Here is a 23,838-nt window from a genome sequence, read left to right as displayed (position 1 = left end):
ACCAGTCATCTAATTAAACAATAATGGGTTTTTGACTTAGTTCTCAAATTTGTAAAGACCTATATTCAGATGGAGCCTATGCTGTAGTGCTTTTCCTTTTTTTCGAATTGATATTCTCACTGTTAATATGGATTGTTTAAATTTACTGATATTCCTGCATTCTAAATTCAACATTTCATTTATTCACTTTCATGCCATACGTGAAGTAAATTACACTATCTACCGTACAGACACAACTATGTACTGCAGAATCAACTGGGCATGGGAAGGATTGCAGTCTAAAAATAGTGGCGGGGAGTATTGTATTGCCAATAGAAAAGCAATAACAGCAAAATGGGTTGACTGGGAGAACTCAGAGACTTTGAACGTGAACTACTCATTCCATGTCACCTCAGTAACAGATCCATCAGGGACATTTTAACCCTTCTAAAGTTGCACAAGTTGACTTCTGATGATGTGACAGTGAAGTGGAAATGAGAAGGCAGATGTAATGTACTAGGCAACAAGGACCATTGAGATTGCAGAGGATGTTTGTAAAAAGAAAGCATGAAGTCAGTGGAAAGAATCACTCGTGAATTCCAAAGATCTGCCAGCAGTCCAGCTAGCACAGTGACTGTGTGTAGGGAGTTAAAACGAATGGCTTACAGTGGTTAAGTAGCTCCTCATAAGCCAAGAATTTCAGTAGTCAGTGCTAAGCTACGCTTGAGGTGATGTAGAGAGTGATATGCGGGGACTGTGTATCACTGGAAATGAGTGATTTGGGGTTACAAATTGCATTACACCCAGTGGCAATTAAGTAGAATGGTTTGGGTTTGGAGAATCCCTGGAGAACATTACCTGCCACCGTGCGGTGCCAACAGTGATGGTTTGTTACGGGGATGTTTTTCATGGTTAGGGTGTGGTGGTGTTATTGTGCTTAAGAAAACACTAAATGCTGAAAGATATGAACATGTTTCGCAGCATTGTGTACTGCGCCCAATAGAGAAACAGTTAAGAGATGATGATTGATTGTATCAGCATGACAGTGCACCCTGTCATAAAGAGCGTCTTTGAGGCAATGGATTTTTGGCAGTAACATTCCTGAAATGTACTGGCCTGTCCAGAGTTCGGGCTTCACCTCAAGGAGTTCCATTAGGTTCAAGTTGGAATGTCAACTTCACACCAAACACCTGGCCCCCGCTCCTCCCCCGGCGCCCTGCACCACCCCCTTCTTTAGTTTTGGATGTTGAGGAAGACTGGGCTGCCATTCCTATACACAGTCATTCAGATACTTAACTGAAAGTGTCCCCAGCAGATTTCAAGCTGTCAGAAAAGCCAAGAATGGACACATCGCCCCTTATTAATGTCCACTAATAAGTGTCCACATGCATTTTATCAGATGGTGTCTACTAATGTGTTTACTACTTCATGCCAGAGGAATTGCAAGACGAAATATGCTAAAAATTAATTTTACAAAAATAAATTATCATGTGCTTGCAGGAAAGGGACACGCTTTCATGATTCTCGTGGAAAGCATTACAGCCTTGCATATGAAGAAGGAGATGTACTTGGATTTTTAATTATATTACCAGAGTCAGAAGTGGGCAATTACATTCCTCCTACTTACAAAGATAAGGTAAGAAACTAAATTAACAAGTTCTAGTAGATAAGCTGTAATGGTTAACTATCAGATTATGATTTCAGTGATACTGTTAATGTTTCCAGCGTGCAGTTAAAAGGAGAAGGTAATATATCCTGTCTAAAACAAATAAGCTGTAGGTATTAAAGAATGAACACAGAGCTATAAATGTCAAATATCTATGCATGCTTACAAACAGGAAATTATTTCTGATATATTACTGTACCAGGATGTAGAAATAGTAACTATGGTTGGAGAAATAAGCACAGCTCCATACCAAGGCACCTCAGTAAGTAATCACAACCCATTTCCTAAGATAATGACCATAAAACATTTCTTCATCCCTGACAAGATCAGAAATACCTAACGTGCGGTGTAGTAGATGGAACATAGAATGATAAAACTTTTATTACAAGGAAACATCACCAAGTCAACTTCATATTTTAAGGAAGTAGGGGGAGGGGGAACACTTGCAGTATATCAGTCCCAGCAATCAATCTTCTGAGGAAATTTGGGACATCATTCTCATAGTACTTACTTATGGCCTTTTGATAATACAGCTCTTAAACTTTCACGTGCACCACTTGTTTGTCATTTGCTGTGCCCCAAGCAAACACCTAATGCCAGAGTGCGAAGTACTGTAGAATGACGTGATAACCAGAGTCCTGGAGTCCTCCTATTTGGGGATGTTTAACACGAGGGAAGAGGAGGGGAGAGGTGAACACTTCTGCTCACTGTGTTTTGAAATCTTGTTAGAGAACAAGCATGTTGTTCTACGTGAAAAATAGTAAACAATAAAAGTATGTAATATGTCAATCATATGCAGTGTATTCAATGTTATTTAACATTGTTCTCATACTAATATTCTGCAGCTATAAATACAAAAGCAGAATTAATAAACCTATGTAACTAAAGAATAATTATGAAATGAAGTTAATGAGTTTTGATTTAAAATTTAATCATACCAATCACATTTAAGAATAGCACACCTCCTGCAAATGTACCTAACTTTAACAATGCCATCTGTAAAATCCAACAAAAATAACACACAACAGTGACGATGATAATTAAATAGTGCTCTGCTACTTCATTAATGACACACTAATTCATTTAATTAATTCGCACTGCATTTGTGAATTGCAAGATAAAATTGTTGAAAGTAAAGAGATCTCTGGTACCAATTACAGGTTAGAAACCATGGACTTCGACTCGAGAACAAACCATTCTACCAATATCGAAGCAGTATTTCACGCTTGAGCATTGGGTGGTTGCAGTAGGACTGAGCGCACAGAAATTTTACAGCTATACTTCCAGAAGATAATAACTGAGTACTATAGGAATTATGTTCCAAATTTTTATGTGGGGTTGATTGCCTGGGCTGCTAACTTGCAGGTGTGCTTTTTTCTCCTTAACCCTTTATTTGGCAAATGGTGAAAATAAAAACAAAAAAAAATTTTCTGTGCTTATATTTGTTTATTGTGCTTCAAGAAATACAATTCAGTCAGTTTTCATAATTTTTGACAAAAATTATGAACATTATGAAATGTTGCTTACAAGCAACATTGCCAGCAGTAGACGACATTTATACATATTATAGAAAAAAAGTGTTTGCCAATAACCTCAAGCAAAAGGTTTCCTGTATGTGAATAATTTAATTTATGAACACATTTACGCATTCCTGCTGGGTAATAGAACTGTTTCATTTTCCCTTCTAGTTCTTCTTGCAATGGAATTTTTGGAAACAGTTCTTCTTTGGAACGAAGCACAACATTAGATTGCATTTTGAACACATGACTGTAGAAAATCCAGATGGACAATAACGACAACGACCTTTCGGACCATATACAGGCCAATGCTCCATATCAAATCGGACATCTCGTGTAACAGTCGGAGCTGTTGGCTTCCTCCTCTTCTTTTGTGGTGGTGTTATGTCTATCGAGGGGATTCCTACTTTTCTTTTTCCTGAAAACATCAAACCATTGGCAATATCTGGCCTGAATGAGTTCAGTGAGGTCTTCTTGTCCAGAGATTCTTTTCGAAATACCAGCCAGGCGTTTACAACACTCAGATCTAGCATAAATCCAAACAATCACATGTACCAACACCTAGTTTTCATTGGTACTCTGTAGAGCTCTATCAGCATACCAGCAAGATCAACTCCTCCCATATGCTTGTTGTACTGACGTACAATACTGGGACAGGGCGCATAAATTCTTTTCTCATTGCTGTCCCATCATTTTACTGTCGAGAGCGGTTGGACACCACAAAATGAGCTTGCAAGTGTCAGATTTTGTTGTTTTGAATATCTGCCGTAAGCATATATAATATACCAATGACACATTTCCCAACTATGGGCAATGTTGCTCACAGGCAACATAAAAGTTTTATACTATTTACGTAATTCAAAACAATATTAGATTGAAATATTTCTGCTGTAAACTCACTTCTGGGTATTTTTTGAAGAAAATCTGCTAAGATTACTGCCAATTTATTGAAATCCATTCTTTCAGAAACAAAATAAGACACCCCTGTTGCTCACACGAGGAGATCTCTGTAACATCACTGCACAAATTGCCATCTCGTGTGGGAAAACCTTGAACTATTACAACAACTGGCATTTGCAGTGTGTAAAGGAACGTTGCCTGGAGGCAACAATGCCAGTAAAAGGCACTGGGAAGTAATTGTTGTCCCATAAGGCCAACGTAAATTTGATGTTGCTTGAGAGCAACACTGCCAAATAAAGGGTTAAAATATGAGGTTGATTTGATGTTCCCTTGTTAGTAGAAATAGTTGCAGAACAAGACCACCATCATCTGCTAAACAGAATGCAGACATGTTGTTACAGAAGAGAACATACCACATAACAATATGCCTATGTAGAGATTGATCAGTAGCCCAGTGTGAAACATAGTAAACTTACTTGTAACACAGCTAACCTAGTGCTCTTGGAAGTACTGAACTTGCACATGATTAGTCACATTAAGACAGCAGAACTATGTTCAGTAATGAATTCTGATTATCTTAAGATGTAAAACAAGTAAAATAAACTGTCTGACAGAAAAAGGTGAAGGTGAAGCACCCGGAAGAGTAAGAGGAAACGAAATGACACTTTACCAACTGAGAGGATATGTGATATTTCAGTGATTACAAAACTCAGTCAAATTCAGAAAGAACAATCTGAGCCCACCGATCAGTACGATGTCTCACACCCTCTCTGGCTTCAGATGCCTGCACTAATGCATTTGGGAAGGGTGACATATGCAGTGGTATTCTTTTCTGAGACAAGCTGTTCCACAACTGTTGCAACTGGTCCTTGATATCATGGATAATGGCTGAGGGACAGAGTTGACATTAAATCTGGGCACACATCTGGGATCTTGCTGGTCATGGGAGTACTTCAGCATCAGGCAGACAGTTCATAGACACGTAGTCCATATGTGGACAAGCATTGCCATGTTGAAAAATGCCACAATGAATAGTTGCATGAAAGAAAAGGCATCAGAATACAGGAGTCCTTGTTGTACCATTGCACCATTAGTTCTCTCGAACACTTACCAGTTATGATTGGAAGTCATATCTCATGACTACTCACTCTATCACACCAGAGTAATGCCACTGTGGATTTCCAAAACATTGGGAGAATGGGCTTTTAACTAGGTCGCCACCATACTTGGTTACAATGTCATTAGGAGGGGTGGGGTGGGAGGGTGGTAGTGCAGGATCGCCATTCATCAGCCTTCATGGCATCAGTCCAAACACAGCTGTCGGTGTTGTGATGTTAATGCCAGTATATGCATGGGATGGTAATTCCCTAGTACAGCTGCTGCTAGTGTCTGAGCAAAGGTGCGGGATGACACAAAATGTTGCAAGGAGCTTTTGTATGGCAGGTGCAGAAGTGAAGGGTTTGCAAAGTGCATGGTGCACAGTATGGTGATCCTTCCTGGCGTGGTTGACCAGAACCTTGAAAGAGTACACCCGCCCTTGTGTTCCCATGACATCAAACACTGGACCACTATCATGTATGAATGCTCCACAAATCTGGACATTGCTCAATTTGACTAGCTGGCGAAAGTGAGACCCACAGTGAGGCCCCTTACAAACTGTCAGATGCTGATAACACTATCTCACAAGACTATGTGGCATCTCCAATGTCCTTCACAATGATAACCTCAACATCTGATGCTATTCACGCCCCTCATGTAACCTAAACACTAAACATGAACAACACTAATGCACTCCGGTGGCCATTCTACCTGTCACAGAGAATTGCAACTCTAATCATTTTCGTACCCACTGATAGTGTGTACATGTATGAAGTTGCACTGACATACAACCATGTCTTCTGGATGTTTTTTGTCAGGCAGTACATACGGTAAAGGGAAATTACGATGGAAGGGCCTTCAGCCTCCACTGCCAAAAAGTGATTGGCTGAATTCAGATGTGTTTCTACTTATTTTGCATATAACCCATGTGAAGTATATCTCCACAAGTGCAGCTGTGGATGAAGAGATGAAAAAAGTAGATGGGGTAATACTTCCTGCATGCTTTGCATTTGATAAGCCAGACATGCGGCCTGGGTCATGCCAAATGGTGAGCAGCTCAGGGAACTCGTGTGTCAGCTGGTTTCACGATTGCTGTAGCCAGAGGTTCTAAGCCGGTGACTGATGATTGCTACCAGTTCTCTGTGATTGTAGCTTTGTGTCAACTATAGTGACCACTGTGTGGAGTGGTGGTGGAATGTTTCGTGATTTGGGAAGTTTTAACTGCCCAGAACATGAGGATGTCATAAAAAAATAATCCTTCAACCGTAAGGTGTACTGCATGCCAGACGGGTTAATGGCTGTAGCAACAAAACAGTTGATACTGCACAATATTTGCAGAAGCTGCCACACCTTAGTCGCATTAGGTTTGCTCAGTTAGAGCGAGCTCTCACTGTCTGCCATGTACGTCTGTAGCTACTCGTGGGAATTCTGTGGAACCCAATGACCAACTCTTTTAACACACCCAGTAGATTTGGATGGACCACTGGGGAATATTGACACACAACCAACCAAGAGAGTGGAGAGAGAAGTCCTTATTAGCCCACAAACAAGATAAAAACTATGATTAGTAACAGGACACAGCCACATGATGATCAATTTTGTCATAATAATCAAGTGAGAAGCTCATACTTTTAACTAAGTGTGGTGGTACAGTAGTAACACAGGGGACTCGTATTTAAGGGGAAGGGGCTTCAAATCCCTGTCCAACAATTCAGGTTTAGGTTTTTAGTAATTTCCCTAAATCATTTAATGTGAATGTTGCCTTGGTTCCTTTGAAAGGGCACAGCCACTTTCCTTCTCTGATATTTCTCAATCTGTGCTTGTGCTGTCTAATGACGATGTTATCAACTGAACAAAAATTATAATTTTTCCTCCTTCCTTCAAGGTGGTTTTGAAAAAAATCCTATTTTTACATTAATAAAAATCTAGTAGGTAAAGCAGGTACTGAAAAACCTGAAAAGGCTGCATAATGGTAATCTTTTGATCAATAAAATGCATACCAGAGAAAATGTTGCAGTAGATGTGCACCAGCATCTCATGAAATAGAATCCCCATGCAAATCACTGCTGAAGTATGTTAATAGCCTGTGTGATCATCCAATTTGAGAAGGAAAATGCAAGGTATACTTAGAGGAGTGGAAAATTCTGGAGCCAAAAGTTATCAGGAAAATACCATATGGAGAAGAAACTACATGCCAAAAACAATGCATCTACAGAGACAGAGACCAATAATATGCACACATATAACTGTACCTGCATGCTAATAAATGTTATATTACCCACACATCCACAAACTGACAGTATACATGACGAGGCTGTGAAGTAAATTTTTCAGTAGTATCATTGAAATAGACAGTACTATCGTCCTCATGTGTGCAGATACATAGATAGAAACCCACAAGAAATAGCATAGGAAAAACAAAGAAAGTTGGCTTAAAGTGATCTGACTGCATTGAACTCTTTGCCCCTTACCACAACCCATAATGTCAGCTGAACTAATCAAAGGCAAAGGGAAGGCGGGAGAGAAAATTTTTATCACTGAATGGCTGTCTCATTCTATAGTGAAACATGGGAAGCATCAGAAATCATGTAGAGGAATGAAAATTCCTAGCACAGGAAAGGTGAAAAGGTCACTAGGCATATGCGTGCAGGAAACTCACTTTTAAAAAATTGCCACATGTGTGGTGTCTCATACAGAGGAGATTCTTTTATTACCATTTCCAGTTAAGCAAGTTTTTACAAAGTAAAAAAGATAGCTTCTGAATCTGCATTTCAAACAATGTCAGAAGTTTCTGTCTTCTCCAACATTCAAACAAGACAGATTATAAAGAGCCTTTTCTATACTGCTGGTAGATGCAGCAAAGTCCTAACTATTTAAAGAGATGCTATCTTTGTTTGGTTCCAAAAGGGACGAGAATAGCTTCCCTCCAAGAGCTGAGATACTGACTTGTAATCAGATTTTACTAAAAACCTCAAGAATGATTCCTTTGTATCACTCATTCACAATGCATCTCATAATGAACTCCATCAGGGCCAGTAACCATGTTCTTTGCTACTAAAAAGACAGCTTCAAACTGCCACAAGGAAAAACTGTGTTAGTGGACTCAAACGTTCAGTCGTCAGTTCTCCATGGGTTTTGGTTAGTGTCCAAATGTGGGCCTTGACTTACTTTAGATGTTACGTTACAAAAATAATCACCCAAATCTGACACTTGTCAGAAGAACATTTTCCTATTCGATCATTTTTATTAAAGGCTTTTGCATTGGGACCAGTCACCTTCACAACTACCGAGTGAGTCATTTAAAAGCCATATATTGGACGAGCTGCAGATGTCAGTATCTTACTAGGCTGAAAACACGACTTCTGTAATGACAGGTTGCCAACTTCTAAAACTACATTGACAGGAGCACATACTGGTCATAATGGTGCTAATTGTCACACCTCCAAACCATTGAATATAATTATATTAAAATTAGTTCAAAGTTAATAGACGACACAGGGAAAGTCTCGGCATTAATAGAAAGGACATCACATTGCTATAGAAATGCAGTATATAAACAACTTACCAGTAGTAAGTGGGGATTCCGTTGTAACCCAGTCAGTCATTCAAGTGTATGAAGACGTACAGAGGACACTTCAAAGTCATAACAGCACTGATTGTAAGAGTCAGTTGATCTGGGTTTCTGAGTCGAATGCATGGTCACTGAAATATTCAACTTTCGATGGTTCAGTGTATCGTGTGTACAAGTTTGTACACGTGCAAAACTCTTTTACATTATTTTAGTGGTGCAATGATGATGATTCTAGTATTTTATGACTTACAATTGATATTTAACTGCCATCAGCACAGGACATGATATAGACTATAAGTGTAGTGTACACAAAATTTTATACATTCCTTACCAGTAGCCTACTCAATTGTCAACCAAAATCATTCATGCGGTTGATTTGAGAACATCAACTGGTTACGAAACTGTAAAACATACTGTGTCTTACGGACTAGAAGATACTGTGGACTATAAAACACACCATAATTTTAAACCTTTTTTTTTAATACCATTTTTATTATCAGAGTGCAAAGCTCAACAAGAAATTCTTAGTTTATAAAATTGAACTGATCTTTAAAATCTCAGAAAATTGTCATTTGAACTTTCTTCTTCTTCTTCCTCCTCCTCCTCCTCCTCATCATCATCATCATCATCATCATCCTCTTCATACACAAGGTGGTCTTCACTGCCATGAAGAATGTTACTTGTGCCACGCTTGAAAGATTTAACAATAATGCCTTCTCTCACTCTACACCACGACTGTTTTATCCACTGACACATTTGTTTTATTGTAGATTGTTTTAAAGCTCCCTTCGGTGTGAATTCATGTTGGGTATCATTCATTTATTCCATTCCTGCACTTCAAATGGTTTATTTATCAAGACGTCAAGAGATTGCAATTATGAAGTAAATTCTCCTGGAATAACAGCAAGCTTTGTATTTCCCTGTCTCAATTTCTCTTTCACAGAACTTTTCAAATGATTGCTAAACTGATCTAGCACAGGAACAGAACTCTTCTTCAATAAAGCACCTTTCCTTTTCTCCCACACTCTGTTAATCCATAATTTCATACCATCCTCGTCCGTACCACCCTTGTCATGTATGTGAACAACAACATCTGGTAGTATTTCAGAAGTTTTTGGCATTCTTTTGTGCCTGAAAATGATCATTGGATTAAGTTTAGTAGTGTCAGCACAGCATGAAAGGACAACAGTTTAGTGCATTTTGTCATGTCCACTTGTTTTCATAGTTACAGTTTTAGCTCCTTTCATGGCAACAGTTCCATTACTTGACGCATCAAATGCCAGAGGAGTTTCATCCGTATTCACTATTTGGCTATTTGGCATAGTTCCACACTGGTTTTCTGTCGATGTTGAATGATGAAATGATGGAAAGATTAGCGCTAGATTACGAGCTTGTACTTCAGTCATTTTTGTATTCAGATGCCATTTTGATGGTCTCCTTGAATCCATTTCAATATGTCATCTTCTAGTTTTGGCCATTTTGCATTCAGTCCTCTGTTTGCACATTTAGTCTTTCTCATTCTTTTTAAAAGTTGTTTTTTACTAGCCCACCAATCTCGAATGGTTTTCTCGAAATGCCGCTCAGCTGCTCTGTTTCCATGTTCTTCTGCATATGCTATTACTTTTAATTTATAGCCTGCATCCTGTTAATACCTTTTATCTTTTCCATTACAAAACTAGCTACTAACTAAAATATTGTAATATTACCTTGAACACAAATTACTTTAAATTCAAGCTCACTAGCATCGTAGACTGCAGTGACGCATCATAGGCTGGACAGTGTTCTGGGTTTATGATGGTGGGGTGGGAGGGAGACAGTGTTAGCAACTTTGTGCATCCCCACAACTCATGTTTGTCCCATCGTTAAAATGCTGCTGCTGTTGCTTCTGCTTTTGCCAATTGAATCCAACATTGTGTGATAGAGGTTTCCCACGATACCGAATATATGGCAGTTTTTAAGACTGGTGGGAATTTTAACTCAAACACTGGACATTTTTATGTTAATTTTGAGTATAAAACACACCTGAATTTTTGGAGGTAATTTTTTGAAGAAAAAAGTGTGTCTTACAGTCCATAAAATATGGGATGCCACATGGTGAAAGGCAAGAATAGTACAATAAGGCACCATCCACAGAGTATTTTGAGAGGTACGTGTAATAATACTACAGACTACTCCATTGTTCCAGCTACTGGCAGGTGGAGGGCAAGTAACCTATATTACCTAGACAAATTATGTGATACTACTTGGACACTCACTAAAATGGTCTCTCTCAGAAATGTATTTATCTTGGACACTCACTAAAATGGTCTCTCTCAGAAATGTATTTATCCATTTCGTATGTGCATTCTGGTCCAAGCTGCCGGTGGTAGCGGTCGTGTGCAATTGAGGTGTGCTTACTTGTGCGAACGTGTTTGTGCTTCCTTTGCTGAATTAGGCTTCGGTTGAAAGATGTAATATGTAACAGTCTTTTTCGTTGTGCTTGTCTGCAACCCAATGGGCCATCTTTACGGTGAGTAACAATCTATCCTTTTCCTTATATTGTTTCCCTACAACAGTGAAACTTATTTTATCAGATTACATTTTGTACCCTGACAGAAGTGTATCCCTTGGTTTAATTGAGGACTTGTCCTCGGTTTTATGTAATGGCAGTAAGAGTTTAGTGCGCATTTGAAAACTTTGTGGATTCCCAGGATTCCTCCCTAAAATATTAGGTAGGGGATTTTAATTTGTAACAGAGTGGCTGGTTCATCCTGTTTGCATAATCTACTAACCACACAATCTGAATATTTAATTTTATTCTTTTTGTATGTGGAATATCATGTATTTTGAATATTTTTCTGATTAGAATTTCCAAACTTCTTAATGTATCTAACTTCAACTAATAAACTAAAATTTAACAACAGTAACACACAATCCACATTACCACAAGGCAGCTTGAATGTGTAAGTGTGGTCAGCCAAAAGAATATTCTGCAAATACTACATTCCAATACATTTCATATTTTTCATATTTCGCTCCACGAACACCTTCATGGGTTACAGTTCCCTGAATGGTCTCTATGAAAACTGTGAAGATATGTGGTACTGGTCATTTGAAAATCCACACTGGCTAAGAAATGTCGGTAAATAAGGACCTCGATTTATTGATGTGCAATGTTGGCTTTTCAAGAATTGCTTTGTTGGGCCCTCTTTTATTGATAGGACTCTAAATAGACACAAGTATCAACAGTTCCTAACACATGTTGTCACAGTTACTGGAAGACATTAACTGGATGTAAGGCCATTGGTATGGTACCAACACGACTGGTGTCCAATCCATTCCACACAGATAATTACAATTCATCATAAAATAACATTTGGAGATTGTTGGATGAGTCGTTGGTGAAACACTCAGTGGAAAGTTATCTGTGCGGGGAAAAATAAAACGGGAGGTCTAAAGGGAAATAGCGACAAGTCCAGAATACACTAAATGCCATGTGACATGGAATACATACTGCAATAAGTCCAGATGAAATTCAGCACACAGTATTGTCTGTTCGGAATCCCTTTATAGTGTGTATTGATGCTTGAGGTCCACATGTTGAGTACTCGATACGATGTACATAATGGTAAACTCGTGCAGTACCTAAATTTTGTGTTTCCTTATGTTAAGTAATAATAGGGCAGATGTTAGTGAGATCTCTTCTTCTGAAAATCAGACAACAGTTTGCTACGCTGTTACCTCGTTACTTTCTGATTGAGTTCCACATAAGTTATGTCGTTGGAGCAATCTTAAAGGCTCTTTCCAGTGCCACAGGGAAAAAGTATATAGTTCCATTTAAAAATCTCCAGATTATTACTATTGTTTTTAAGTACAAACTTAAAAACAACTGTTAAAGAAGTGAGTGGAACTAAGTAACTCTACATCAAAAAGCGAAGTCTGTTTTTAACTGCCAGAACAGCTACAGTCAGTGTTCTCTAGTATGCTAAACATTATTGTAATTCACCATGTTGCAAAAAGGGTAATAACAGTAATTGGGAAATATAATGCAAGTTTATGAGCCAAATAGGTGGAAATGAAGTCTAGATTTGAAAATGATTAAAAATATCATCTTTCAACAGGACAGTGTAACTGTCCATACAGGCCTTTTGACTAATGGAAAACAAGATGTTATGTACAGTGTGTTGGAACATACAGCCTATTAATGGAATTTGACATAGCCTGACACCCAGCTAATGTTGTATCTCAAGAGTTACATCAGCTGTGGATTGCTATTTTGCAGCTCTTTCGGGAGTAGAATTCCATTGAGAAAATGTTGGAGGAAATGTGTTGACCTAATAACGGTCCTTTACTGCCAGGCATAGCGTTTTTCATCTTGACCCTTGTGTTTTTAAACAGTACTAATCTAATGTCTACACATTACCAACCAATATCCAGCCATGAAACCAACAGGCACGGCTTCTAGGTAAGCAATTTTTACTTCCAAGATGGCTGCTGTGTGCTTAAGAACAAATTTAAACGAAGTACGAGAGAAAAATGACACACACACACACACACACACACACACACACACACACACACACACACACACACACACTTTTTTGTGTAGATTTTAGTTGCGATGGAGACAATAGCTAAAATATTTAGTATTTTTTATTTGTCAATAATCTGTCATACTGGCTGTTACTTAATACAGAACTTGGAACGAATGAGAGCTCTTTGAAATGATACATTATGTCTGTCTGTATGATTATTCAAAGCACATTGCAGAGTGTGACAGTTGAATTTATATCGCATAATATTATCACAAATCCTTCATGAGTCTGCATATATGAAAGATGTACAGGGAAATAGAAACAAGGAATTTGTCAGTTATAGTCTGTTTTTGCATGCACATTTCATGAACTGGTGGTGACCTTTGCTGTGCGTATTTCCATTTCAGCCTCTGGTGAAATTCAAAAACCACCTGTATTATGAGGACAAGGACAGGGTCTCCGAATGCCTGAAGAGTTTGAAGCCTGTAAAAGGAAGCAAGATAGTTTTCTTTAAAAATGGAGTTAACCAGGGTCCAGCATTCATAGACATTTATGGAGGAGCTTATTATCCATCAGTATCCTTACATAAAAATGCAACAGTATCATTCAACTTTGGACCAAATTTTAAGTATCCTCCAAAAGATTATATGTATAGACCAGTAAGTATATTTGCTCATTTTACATCATCTGTTTGTACTGTTGCCATTTCATTTTTTAATCATTGTAAGTATAACAGGCAGAGGACAGTTCTGATATCTGGAACTGTACTATTTACCTAATGACTTCATTGAAAAACAGGTAATGTCTTTGACTTCAAGCGTGTATTGTTTAGTACTTGAAGGGAATAAAAATTGCTCACTATTTTAAGATCAGACTAATGGATATAAATAGCTACCCAATAAGGACTTTCATGTGTGGAGATTAGGAATAGATGTTGGACTATTGGGAACTACAAATGAACTTAGAACAGAGTAAAAAGTTCCACTTTTATAGCAGTAGAGGTAGAAATGCATTGAGGAAGTCACTATTTATACACTTGGATGATTTAAGAGAAGTGTTCATCACATATGATGTCCAGAAATAACTATTGTATTGTCTTGCATTGTTCAGACAATCACTTGAGGTTTAATCGAAAACAGTGTTTCTTCTAGCATTTATGATTTGCTGCCATAAGGTTATGTGCATCAATAATGAACTCAGAGTAGATTGTATAGTGTGTGAACTTACAAATTGGAACAAAAAGTTCTTACATAGAGTAGCGAATGGAGTTTAGCTCAATATACTTTGCAGTATCTATGAATTAGGTGGTACTGTTTGCTACACAGATATGGTATTCTTTTTGTCTCTCTAATATTCATGAAGTGGCTTGTACATATTAAAAGTTATTTTACAGCCAAGATATCAGACTCTTTTAACTGTGGATAGGTGAAATTAAAGGTGTTGTGGAGAAACTGAGCACTGCTACCTTCGCTATAAGAACAGTCTACACTGACACAAAAACAGAAAATTTGGCTATTTTCTGTGTATCTCGCATGGTGTCATATTTTGGAGCAATTCTGGGCACTCAAAAATAATACACTTAGTCCAGAGACAGGTTATCAAAACATTCTTGCAGTGTCAATTCTTATACTTCTTTGTTAATGTATTTTGGAACTCCAACTCTGAGTCAATGCCCCTTTCTCCTACTAGGGATTTGTGGTTAATAATATGGCTTTCTGGCTCAGTAGGTATCAAGACTACAAATCCAAAGTTGTGGGGTTCAATCTTTGGTTGGATAGAGTTTTTTTAATAGCTTCTTTAACCTGTGGCAATGATATGTGCATGTAAAAAATATTAAGTCCCCTGTGGCTTCTTCATTTGTAAGGTCAAGAATTTTCTTAACAATTTCAGGAGTGAAAGAATTTCTTTAATGATTCACATATATTGATTACTCTCCCTGCAGTAGGTATTACATGAGGTCCATGGACTATGTTGGTAAAATCTCTTTTACATTGTCTTGGAGCTTCTGCATAATACACCGTACCAGAACTTTAACATATTTGTTGGAGCGTTATGTGCATTGTTTGTTTCCGCACTGAATCCTCTTTAAAACTTCCCTTCGCTTTCACTCAAACTAACTGAGCTCTGATAATTCGTTGTCTCCTAAACATTCAGCAAGAATTTCTGCCCAGTTCAAACCTTTGTAACCTATTATAGAAAATCTTCCTTTCAAGACTCACATTTACTCTACTGTGCCAAACTGCTAGTAATAATGGTCAATCTATAAATTGACAATGAAAATGAAACTAAACAATTAGACTTTACAGTGCACTGTAAAACTAACATTTGAGGTTGCCAAATGAAATTGACACAATTAGAATTATGGTCAGAGGTTGTACCAACCCTGGGCAAAATACATTGTGAGCATAAAAGTTGTATTTTTTTATTTCCAATTTTTAACATTTTAACCAGTAAAATGTGCAGTATAGGTGTATAGTACTTCATAAGGTGAAAAGCAAATAGAAAATGTCCTACGAACGTGGAAGGATATTTGTTCAGATTTTTTAATAAACGGACAATTTTTGCCTCTGCATGGAGGTTTCTATGGTTAATATGTCAAGGCTCTCACTCTATTCTGAAAGAAATAATGGCTGATTATTTTGCTGCTAATAAATGTCTAGTCATGGTACAAGCCTTGTGACATAATGTTACTTCGGCACTTGCACTTAAATTTTCCTGGTTCCATTTTCAAGCAGCTTTTCACAAGATGAGCTAACCCAATTTCAGACCTTTCACCACAGAAAACTCTGAGATCACCACTAAGAATCAAACCTGGGACCTTAGCATTACTAGCCAAAAAATGCTAACCACTAGACCAATTGGTCGAATTGGCATTATCATCCGTGACTGAAACAGGAAACAGTGAATGAATACACACAGCTGTGTAAAATATTATCATCACTGGGGAAGGTAGTTTTACAAATACTACCAGTGACTCATCATGAGCAGCCAGGGTGAGGTATACTGTACAGCTTGTTTCTGGTTTCGTTTTAAATGGCCACTTTATTCAGTGTCATATTCAGGCATGCAGCATGTGACAGTGACCTGCTTGTAAGACTGCTCGAATGTGTGCAATTACTACTTCCCCTCCCTACTTCTTGGGCATAAACAATGATGCTACTACATGAGCCAGGTAATAGATACACTATATTTCACAAAAATGAGAAACTTACTTTGCCATACCCACTGACGCATGCTGTGTTATAGTTGAAGAATCAGTTGTTCGTTGTTTGTTTTTGCTCAGTGTGGCACTATCTACTAGGAGAAAATGTAGTCATTCTGTGTGTGTGTGTGTGTGTGTGTGTTTTATAGTTTTTGTTTAAGACAATTTCTCTGAGGACCAAGAGCTCAGTTTCAATAACATTTGAGTGGTTGTTTTCCTCCAGGCGGTCTTCCAAAGTAGTGTGTACTGTTACTTTTTACAGCTTTGAGGAGCTCATACCTAATTTTAAAATTCCTACATATCTTGCAAATGCAGACAGATTGGAATGAAAAAGAAGTTAACTGAAAGATTCCAGCTTGGTTAAGTTTATTTGTGGAGGTGGTGTTAGTGTTGAGATTTTTTTGTACTGTGTTGTTTACGCGGTTTGATTTGTGCACTACTTAATTCTTCTGTATGTTTCCCACCCTACGAATACTGTTATTGCTGTATGTTAGTATGAGCCATGCTGTGTCCCTGGTTTGCTGTGTTGTGGCTGTTAATTTATCCTGGGTTTGTTGGTCTCTTTGGAATCTATAAAAAACTAGTGGCTGTTGTTGCATTTTCTTTGATTGCTAAGGATAACTTAAATTATATTTGTTCCAGATGTCAGAGAAAGCAAAGGAAGCTTTGGCCGAACAAACAATAGCAGATTTGATGTACCTGACAGAAAATGAAGGACGACTGCGCTTAGATGTATATTCAACTCTGTGAAAGCAAATTTTTTTCTTTTCTTTAAAAATTACCATTAATATTTTGAAAACTATTTTATATTTGTGGAACTTCAGATAATACACTACTGAAAAATCTTGGATATAATTCAAACAATAAAATAAATGAAGATAAAAATCATTGTATTGAGGAGGTTTGGAGTATTAGAAGGTACATGGACACTTCCCTCTTTCTTCTCTATTATACAATATTGCTTCAAATGGCAACAGGTGAATCGCTCCTTTTGTGACTTTTACTACATTTCATTGTCCACATATCCTCCTCACTCATCTAAACTACAAAAGTATGTCACTCTTACATCTACTGTTACAGCTGCCCATCATGCGCTACACTCTGGTTGAAAGGTCTTGTTATTTAACATTTGTTACCTGGTGTTACAGTCACATCAGCTGCGAGCTGTGCATCAGTGAAATCTCGGACAACAGGAAGTGGACTCCAATGGACAGAACATGATTATGCATGTTACAGTTGGCTTCAATTGTTAAATAGGTCGCCAGGCAGTACCCAATAATAAATTGCATGTGTACACCATACCACAAGTAAACTGATGCTCTTTTGCAAATACATTGACAGTGCCAGTCAGTTTGTGTGTGGTGCTGATTGCTCTGGTGGGAGGAACTATGTTTTAAAGTGTAAATTTTTAACTAACAACTAACTTTTATATGACTTTTGTCCTGACATTAGTATAGACTTCATCGAAGTATAACAAAAGTGTTACTAACACACTGTGAAGTATCTGGATAAGAGGTCATGTCTATAATTAATCCTTCGTCTGACATGCCTCGTAACTATTTGCTTTTGCTCTTCTATATACACACGCTTAATGTAAACGAGAGTGGTTTGCAATTTTAATGTTTCTATTAATATGACAGGTAATTTCTTTCACATACCTTTCCTTTAATGGATGTATATACTTTTGCAGTGACAATGAAAGGCTAAATATGCCACAGACAAGGGCGAACAATTCCAGACTTGTTACACATACTTGTAAAGGTGCACACACCCTAAATCAATGAGTGACAACCTTATTATCAGAGATTTGCTTAGTGTGTACGAGTGGCAAGTCAGACCCACCAAAGCAGTTGGCTTTGGTTGCCGTGCATACTACTGGTGGTGACATCAAAGTGTTGGCAGTTGGTTGGCCTTGCACCTCCTCTCCTAGTGTGGAGAGTTGAATGTTCATTGGTTCAGTGGCAGTTTGCATTGTCTGTTGAATGGGCATGTTTTTACTGTGTTTAAAAATACTGAAGTATGAGGTGGAGTACGAAGACAGCATTGAAGCTGATGAGTTTTATTGTGAATAGAAATATTTATGGGACCCTGCAAACTGTGATTATCAAGACAAATTGAAAAGATTAGATTCTTGGAGGGGAAATAAGTGAGCTATTGGAAAGTAATATGCATGATGAGCGAAAGAAAATGGAACTTTGACATCTTTATGCTGTGACGTCAAAGAGAAATAAACAAAATTGGGAGTGACTGTTAATTTTTCTGCTGCAGATACAGCGTCATCTTCAGAAATTTAGAGTCTACACAATTCAATAATAATTCGAAATCTGTAGATTTCATTCGGAAAAAATCATTATATAGCCCATACTTGAAGTCAGCTTTAAGACTAGGCATTAATTTTGTTTCACCACGCTGCTCCCTACTTTTTTTTAAAAGAGGGAAGGTGTCACCAGGATCATTTCTTCCTCTTTTCATAATGATCAGCTTGTTGCAGTAAAATGAATGCTGCACATGTGACAACTGCTAAATCCTCTTCTTACGTCATTATATCGGCCAATGAAATTGTAGTTAAAATGCTAATTTATAACAACAAAATGGGAGCAATGTTGGCATGTTATCAAAGCCAACTGAGATATTACATGGCTGAATATTAACTGACGATCATGCCAGTTTATTTCCTGGTGGGTAAAGTTTTCTATGCAGTTAGAGTGAGACTTGTTAGGAATGGAGTACCAAATTAGGATTTGTTGAAGATTTTGGACGAGGAGTTACTGAATGCTTACGTGTGTACATAAGAAAATTAATTGAACCTTTATCTCTCCAGACATTATATCACAACTGTAGAACATGCTTTGTAATTCCTCACTGCATGCAAAAACTTCTCAGTGCTGTAATTATTCAGCCATTTGTTTATATACTCACTATGGTTTTCATTGATGTATTTTTTATATTTTTCTCATTTGTGGCCACAGTTAAGCCAAACATAAAACAGCTTTAAGCATTTTATTCAAGTTCTGTTTGTTAGCTGAGAAACATACTAAATGTCCATTGCCTCCTCCTGACTGTTTGAACTTAAATAACTCTCACAAGATTAACAAAAACTATGAATTTTTATGTCACATACATGATTATGAAATTACTGATGATGTCTGGAGATGTTCAGAATGTTCTGCAATGGTGTGGTACAGATCGACACAGAGTCACAGTTGCCTTTTTTTTAGATGTGGGTCTGAATAATGGACATCTTTTTGGACCGAAGTGACTAAATCTTGTGAAGATTATTATTATTCCTAGTATTGATTCCATGAACTGTGCTGTTGGTTTTGTAATCCCCTCCTCACCCTGGCTCATACTATGATAGAAAACAAAATCTTTTTACAGTTCCTGGAGGATGAAAGAAAAGTTGCCAAGTATGGTATTGGGGACATTTGCCAAAAATTATTGCCTTTGATCAACTGCTATTCATACTGACTCTGCCAATAGGTTGCAGTTTAGTCTTGGAAGCTAATTCCAAAGTTATGTCACAAAGCTATACTAATTTTTTGTGGAATAAAGTGTATCTTAAGTTTTCAAGATATTTTCCAATTATTGTGACACTAAATATTTCAAACACACACACACACACACACACACACACACACACACACACACACACGGAAATTGCCCAGAGAAAGGTGTGGATGCAGAAAACATTCAGCCTTTCGAGTCTGTTTTTGCTACAAGTGTTGTAAGGGATCATCCATTGTCATGTTGCAACAGCACACCTGGGAAAAATAATCTATATCATTTCAGCTTGATTGGATGATGATGATGATGATGATGATGATGATGATGATGATGATATGTAAATTTGAATCTGATAGTGCTCCAAGATAACACTTTTGTTCATCCCAAGATGAGGTTAGCATGGGCAGTATTTTTTTCTATTTTTCTCACTCTTCATTTCTGATTGGTGACGGGATCTAGGTTTTGTTCCTGGTGCTGATTCTTGCAAGGCAGACATCATTTTTTGTGTGTGCGACAAGTCATTTTCATCACCAATTCAGAAGTACTGTGGAAAACATAAACCACCATATTAGACAGTTACTTTGGAACGAATTTGTTTGCAAACCTTTCACACTATAGCCAAATAAGAATGCTGTTTGTTTTTTTCGTGATGCATGATGTTCACAGTTCCTGGGCTACTGTTCATATATTTCCACAATACTTACAAAACGGGAGGCTGGTGGTGCCAGTTTTTCTTTTTAGATATTTATGGTCTCAGTTTGATTCACCCCTGTATTTTAATGGAGAAATGAGCCCTTAGGGGTTCAGTATTCATTTGCTGGGTATGGGCTTGGCGACCCCAGGGTTCCTGAGCTGGGGACTGGTAAGTGCCGTCAGTTCCCTGCCGTAAGCTCTGGCCATGCTTCAGCGACCACCGCATGGCGCAGTGGTGGAACTTTGTGTGTCTCAGGGAACAGGGATCTTGGCTTGACCGCCTGCATTGTGAGGACAAATAAACCTCTTTAAAAAAACCTCAATAACAAGGTGTGCTGCACGCTGATGGGATGCATGGCTGTTAGGGTGGAACAGTCATTAGCGGGTAACCTCTGGGGAACCTGCAGCACCTCAGTTGTAAAAGGCTTACTCAGGCACATGGTGCTCTGCCTGAGTGTACCCTTATTTCCCTAGCTGCTCATGGAACCAAGATGGAACCTTCGAAATCATCATCTTCTTCTCCCAGCCTGAAGGGTGTACTGCTTGGGAGTGTTCACACCCATTCATCCAAAAGAATGAGAGGCTAGTCCCCATGATGATAAGAATACTTTGGACTGCATTAACGGGGCTCATGTAGTCGTGAATAACAATGTGTTTCTGGTGATAGAGGAAGGAGGGGCATTTGAAAAAGTGGCCTCCCACTTTTATATCCATATCCATAAGAGTTAGAAAGGCCTATCTGGAACTTTAAAATCTATTAAACGATTGTGTAATGGCTCATTATTGGTCGAAACTAACAATTCAAAGCAGATCGACCTTCTTAAGAAATTGCAGAAACTGGGCGACTACGACATCATTGTTAAGATGCACACCTCTCTCTCAACTTCAGTAAGGGCATTGCCATGTGCCTAGATATCATGGACACGGGAATTCTCCGACACTTCCTGAACATCTTATGGTGGGGTTCCTTCAACTTAATGTTCAGCCTTATGTTCCGAGCTCTATGCGGTGCCATACAACCATGAGTTGTGGTGGTGAAGCGATCTGCGGGAACTGTGGAAAAGCCGCTCATGACGCTATGACTGACTGTCTGTCTGTCTGTCTGTCTCTGGCGATCTGCTTCAACTGCTCTGGGAACCACCTAGTCTCGTGTCGAGACTAGGTGGTAGAACACAAAATACAGGAGATAAAAGTGAACAAGCAGATCCCATATACTGAAGCCAAAAAAGAATATAAGGCGACAAAACCCCTGTCTTTGCCACCTCGTATTCTTCCATGGTGCAGAAACCTAGTCCCAAGGCATACGCTTCAACAGACGATGCCTTGTGTGCCTGTATCGACCACAAGCACATGTACTTGCATGTGTACGTGTCAAGGGAGAAAGAGTAAGGACAAAGCAATCCATGCAGCTGCACCAGGAAAGACCAACAACAGTTCTGCTGCAAACATACGAAAGGTACCAGAAAAGTAGAGCCTCTCAATACCCCTCATCCCCGAAGGGACAGGGTGCAGGGAAAGGTTCATGACGTTCAGGTCAAAAGCTGTCTCGAGTGCTGTCAGACATCGTTCTTTCCCATCTGACTGATGAGGAGGACACCATGGAGTGGATGCCTCAGATCCAAGCAGCCTCTCCGCTCCCCCTCACTCTTAAAGTGCTTAACCTCCCCGGTGCAAAGATAGGGGTAAATTAAAACCACATCAATGACATAGCTGCCATACTACAGTGGAAAATGAATGGGTTCAGGACTCGTGTGGAGGAACTGAAACTCATAGCACAGGCATGTCCCTTGTGCTTCTGTTTACAAGAAACTCATTTTAAAGATACAGATGTCCCTGTGCTACAGGGATATATGCTATACCGCAAGGATGACCTGTTGGAGGAAAGGGCCAAGGGAGGTGTCACAGTGTTTGTCGCTAATGCGCACCACTCTTCTGCTCTCCCCTTGGCTACTGACCTACAAGCAGTTGCAGTTGAAATTCATGTGTATCGTAGGATCAATGTTTGCTCACTGTGTTTACCTCTGCAAGATGCACTACATTCTGATGCTCCCACAGATGTTATCGCACAACTCCTGCAACCATTTCTCCTCCTAGGAGACTTCAAGGCCCATCATGTCCTGTGGGGCTCAACAAATATTTGCCCTTTGGAGGCCCTCATGACGTCTCACAAGCTGAGCATCCTCAACACAGGTACTCGCACACATTTCTCTACTGCTACTGTGTCATTCACAGCCATCGACCTCTCTTTCTGTTCTCCCGCCCTCGCTGACTGTTAAGTGGGATGTCAGTGACGACCTTCATTCCAGTGACCACTTCCCAATCTGCTTTCACCTACTAAATGGATCACCACATGAAGTTAAGCCCCCAAAATGAATGGTCAGCAGGCCTAACTGGACACTTTTCAGCCAGCTGGCTGTGCTCGAACACTGCAACAGCATCTTGGGCTGGGTGGACCACATTACACAAGTGATACACCGTGCCTCTGACCTCTCCATCCCACAGTCTTCAGGTCATCTTGGGAGCCGACCAGTACCATGGTGGACAGATGAGGCCATTCTGTGATCTGGGAAAGGTGTGTGGCTTTTCAATATTTAAATGCCGACTGACAGCAGACAACATTAGGGCTTTTCGACTCACAAGGGTCAAGGCTCGATGCGTCATTAAGGAAAGTAAGGAAAGGGCCTAACAATAATTCCTGGACTACATCCATCATTCCACTTCTTCTATGAAAGTATGGGAAACCATCCGGAGGATTTTTGGTAAATGCAGCCGTTTACCGATAGCAGCAGTGCTGAAACAAGGGTGCCTCCAAACAACACCCAGAGACATTACTCAGACGCTGGCCAAACATTTTGCACAAACTATTGCCAATGCAGGCGTTTCGTCACTACTGTGTGACTGTAGAGAGGGAAAAGTTGGACTTCAGGTCCAACAGTTCTGAGGCCTACAACTCCCCTTTCTCCATGTGGGAACTCGAATCGGCACTGACTGACAGATTCGTGACACTGCACCCGGTCATGACCCAATCCGGTACTGCATGCTTCAACATTTGCCAGCGGCATCAAAGGAAATCCTCCTTGAATGTTTTAATCTAATATTTCAGACAGGCAACTTCCCCAACTCGTGGAGGGAGGCAATTCTGATCCCTTTCCCCAAAGCAGGAAAGGACTGCTCATGTCCCAGTAGTCATTGGA

At 39.0% G+C, this 23,838-nt stretch overlaps 1 protein-coding gene across 1 annotated transcript in view; it reads left to right on the top strand.

Moving 5' to 3' along the window:
• LOC126248558 (set1/Ash2 histone methyltransferase complex subunit ASH2) overlaps positions 1-17,340 on the top strand; it is a 186,766-nt gene extending 169,426 nt beyond the window's left edge. The window contains exons 9-11 of the mRNA XM_049949646.1: positions 1,480-1,615; positions 13,653-13,904; positions 17,090-17,340. Coding sequence (XP_049805603.1) covers positions 1,480-1,615; positions 13,653-13,904; positions 17,090-17,197 — 496 coding nt within the window. The 3' untranslated portion in view covers positions 17,198-17,340. The remainder of the gene's footprint in view (positions 1-1,479; positions 1,616-13,652; positions 13,905-17,089) is intronic.
• The last annotated feature ends 6,498 nt before the right edge of the window (positions 17,341-23,838 follow it).

Source organism: Schistocerca nitens, chromosome 3 (assembly GCF_023898315.1).
Source record: "Schistocerca nitens isolate TAMUIC-IGC-003100 chromosome 3, iqSchNite1.1, whole genome shotgun sequence".
Classification (NCBI taxonomy): Eukaryota; Metazoa; Arthropoda; class Insecta; order Orthoptera; family Acrididae; genus Schistocerca; species Schistocerca nitens.
This window is presented reverse-complemented; position numbering and strand designations above follow the sequence as displayed.